Source organism: Punica granatum, chromosome 4, assembly GCF_007655135.1.
Source record: "Punica granatum isolate Tunisia-2019 chromosome 4, ASM765513v2, whole genome shotgun sequence".
In the NCBI taxonomy this organism is placed as follows: Eukaryota; Viridiplantae; Streptophyta; class Magnoliopsida; order Myrtales; family Lythraceae; genus Punica; species Punica granatum.
This window is the reverse complement of record NC_045130.1, coordinates 25,126,251-25,130,031: the sequence shown is the minus strand read 5'-3', so window position 1 is coordinate 25,130,031 and position 3,781 is coordinate 25,126,251. Positions and strand designations below refer to the sequence as shown.

At 39.7% G+C, this 3,781-nt stretch overlaps 1 protein-coding gene across 1 annotated transcript; it reads left to right on the top strand.

Moving 5' to 3' along the window:
• Positions 1–969: 969 nt before the first annotated feature.
• Positions 970–2,722, top strand: LOC116203625 (RING-H2 finger protein ATL51). Its single transcript, XM_031535440.1, has one exon. It carries the CDS (start codon positions 1,443–1,445, stop codon positions 2,550–2,552), a length of 1,110 nt encoding a protein of 369 aa, XP_031391300.1. The 5' UTR covers positions 970–1,442; the 3' UTR covers positions 2,553–2,722.
• The last annotated feature ends 1,059 nt before the right edge of the window (positions 2,723–3,781 follow it).

The following is a 3,781-nucleotide window of genomic DNA, read 5'->3' as shown; positions in this document are numbered from 1 at the left end:
AGTTAGTCACAATAATTAGTCATGAACGAAATTATCTTATCTATATATCTGTTCTAATAGTGGTCGTTAGTTTTTTTGATTGAAGTGCAAATGCATAGGCCTTTCATCTAGTTTATATAAATAGACAGATCGATTGATCAACAGATAGATTATACACTTATTGACCATGGGAAATTTAGAGGTGGGAGAGTTTTTCCCATAAAAGTAAAAAACAAAAATTATTGTTTCGTTTTGTTTCGCAGTTAAAATCACAAAAATTTGAACTTTAATTTTAACTCAACACACTTCACAACAAAAATACACATTTCTTAAATAAAAAATTTAAACTTTAACTTTAAATCAATCCATTATACAACAAAAATACATATTTTTCAAGTCAAAAATTTTAACTTTAATTTTAACTCAACGCACTATACAAAAAAAATACAACTTTTTAAAGTCAAAAATTTGAACTTTAACTTTAAATCAACACATTGCACAATTATTTGTCCTTTTCGACAATTAAAATTAAAATTACTTTAACTCTGAAATCAAACGAACTTGAAAATCAGTACCGTCTAAAGTATTTGCAAGTTCATTAAGGAAGTGGAAGAATCCTCCCACCCACCTTTACCAGCTGGGTTTGGCAGTGACTCAAAGACTTTAATAATCAATTAGACCTGGAAAAATGAATTTCTTTGTATGAATGATACAACCAAACGAATTGATTAATGACTTTGATCAAGAAATACTACCAAACAATCATTTGGTTAGTCAACAAACCATCATCAATCCCCCCATGAAGCACACGAATAAACTAAAACCGTGACAAAAACTCTTGTCCCGGGTTAGTAGCGTCTCATACATTGTCTTCTGTCAATAAACAAAAGTATTGAATGGGTGAATGCATAAATACATCCGAATCAATCTGGACATATACATAAAGAGTATATAAAATGGATTCTGGTGGAGTGAAATTCCATCCGATCGCGGACTTACAGTGCAAGATTTCACTTCCATTGATCTTCGTTAGTCATCTTCATGGATCACTTCTTGTTTTCTTGTAAATGGTCATCTAATAGTCGTCAAACTGATTACACCATACAAATGATTTCATAGTTAGCGATCTTCACATATCAATTTTTGTTTTCTTTCACTCATTGCAAAATAAAAATTCAAAAAGAAGAAACGAGAAGTAGAAGATGAGGGGGGAACACCAACTTTTCAATCTTTCTCAACTTTGCTTCCCTTTTCATCCAAGTCCCAAGCTTTTAGCCTCTCCCCCTTTTCATTGTTCTCCTTTCCCCACCCCTCTCTCTCTCTCTCTCTCTCTCTCTCTCGGTCTCTCTCTGTGTGTCTTTCCTGATCAGATGTTGCAGTTAGGCATATACTATCTTGCAATTTAGAGCCCAATCCCTTCTTTATTCCCAGCACCATCAGCCGCAGCCTCCCCCTTCCTCAGCATGGGCTCGACAGGCAACCCGAACCCGTGGGCGCCGTACAACACGTATAAGGACTGTTCGCTCGGAATCTGCAGCATATACTGCCCGCAGTGGTGCTACATCGTGTTCCCGCCTCCCCCTCCTTCTGACTCCGAGGACGGGTCCGGTAGCTACTTCTCGCCCCTGGTGATTGCGGTGATCGGGATCCTCGCGAGCGCTTTCCTCCTCGTGACTTACTACACCCTTGTCAGAAGGTACTGCGGGAGGCGGCGCCAGCATCATCAAGGCAATCATCATCAGGTAGCGGATGATGCCAACATCGGTATGGTTAATGAGGCAAACAGGCAGGTCAATGGCAGCGGGGCCTCCGGGTTGAATGAGTCGATCATAAAGTCGATAACCGTATATAAGTACCAGAAAGGGGAGGGCCTGGTCGACGGTACGGATTGCTCGGTCTGCCTCAGCGAGTTCGAGGAGAATGAGAGTCTCCGGCTGATGCCGAAATGCAACCACGCCTTCCACCTCCCTTGCATCGACAAGTGGCTCAAGTCGCACTCCAGTTGCCCTCTCTGCCGCTCGAACATTGCTTCGCTCGGCGCCCTCCCTCCAGCCCAGTCGTCACGAGTCGCCCCGAATCAACCGCCATCGACTGCTGTACTAAACGTTAACTCACACGCGTACTGTCGGGCAACTGATGCAGTGCCTGTCCTGGTGATTCAGGATGATCAGAGACTCTTAGTCCGGGACGAGACCGTGATCAGCCTGTTCTGCGATGGCAGTGTCTCGGCAGCATCAAAAGCGCCATCTCTGGGTAACTCGGATAGCCCGGGCCCCAATGAGAGCAATCGAATCGGGCAAGAGGCTCCACGGGGAATCATGAAGAGGTCAGTTTCTCTTAATTCTTCGCTCTGGGGACAAGGGGGCGCTTCCATCTCGGATCATCAGGATCAAACTGAAAACCGGAACCTGCGATTTTCGATCGCAATTGGGATCTCGGGATCGCCTAATGTAAGAGAATCAAACGATACTATAGGGACTAATAACATCTTAGCCGCTAGTCTCCCTGAAATAAAGAGATCAATTTCCACAGGGAGGTTTATCTTAGGAAGGTGTAGCCCAGGGAGGACTTGAGTCTCGCCCACTTGAAAGAGGTACAAAAACAGATAGTTATTTCTTCTTCTTTTTTTCCCTTATTCTTTATTCTGTACAAATAACAAATTTTTATTGATGCGATACGGTATTACCGAGGTCCAGCTTAATTAGACTTTCGTATACACGACTCATGCATTTTGTCCCATAAATTTTACTTTGGATTCCTTCTGGATAAGACGATCAGATCAGGTTAGGCGCTTGCAAATCAAGTTGCCAGCTGTTTAGCCTATTATGATGACGAGAATTACATTTTACGATACAATCGCACTAGCAGAACAGTTTTTTTTTTTTGATTTAGTATCCGAAAATTCAATTGAGACTCGATTAATTTCATTAGAGCCGGATCGACTCACTAACGGATAAAATTCGTAAATTTTCTGCACTCGCAAGTATTCGAATTTGAGATCTTATTTAAGTAGAGTAAGAATCACTTAAATCAACTTACGTTTGTGGATGATAACTCTTTTTGACGAGACTATATTGCTCCGTTTGGTTTCGCAGTTAAAATCACAAAAATTTTAACTTTAAATTTAACTCAACACACTACACAACAAAAATACACATTTCTTAAGTAAAAATTTTAACTTTAACTTTAACTTAACACACTACACAATCATTTGTCATTTTCCACAATCAAAATCAAAGTTACTTTAACTCTGAAATCAAACGCACTATATAATTCTACATGGTGGTGTCAACAATATTGCTGGCTTCTTTCCATGTCAATATTGCTGGCTTCTGAGATCAAGTTTTAGCTTGAGAGCTTAATCATACAGTCGTCTTTCAGGCATTTATGTTGAGTTTGATTTGGTAGATTGGGTTCGAAAGAATACAAGATTTAAAAAGAAATCCTTTTCCAGTATTTAGTAGATATTATGACAGGTGTAAAGGACTATGATTGGACATGATAACTTATTAAGCAACAAATCCGGCTTAAGACGAAAATATGCCTAAAGACGAAAATACCCCTGTATGAGGAGTGGGACAACAAAGAAGGGCGATGGGGCTTAGCATTGGTCACTACAGTCCTTAAAGGTCACCAAAAGGTATAGATGGACTGAATTAAACTTATAAACCTCTCTTATGATTAAAAATATATATATATATATATAAAAAAAAAGTTGTAAATGACCTCATCAATTACATTCTTAATCTTGAATGATTGTCTAAACGGATCACGGCATTTCCAAAAACATGAATCATAATGT

Excerpts from the sequence above, each read along its gene's own strand:
- LOC116203625 (XM_031535440.1), top strand. The coding sequence starts at position 1,443 with ATGGGCTCGACAGGCAACCCGAACCCGTGGGCGCCGTACAACACGTAT.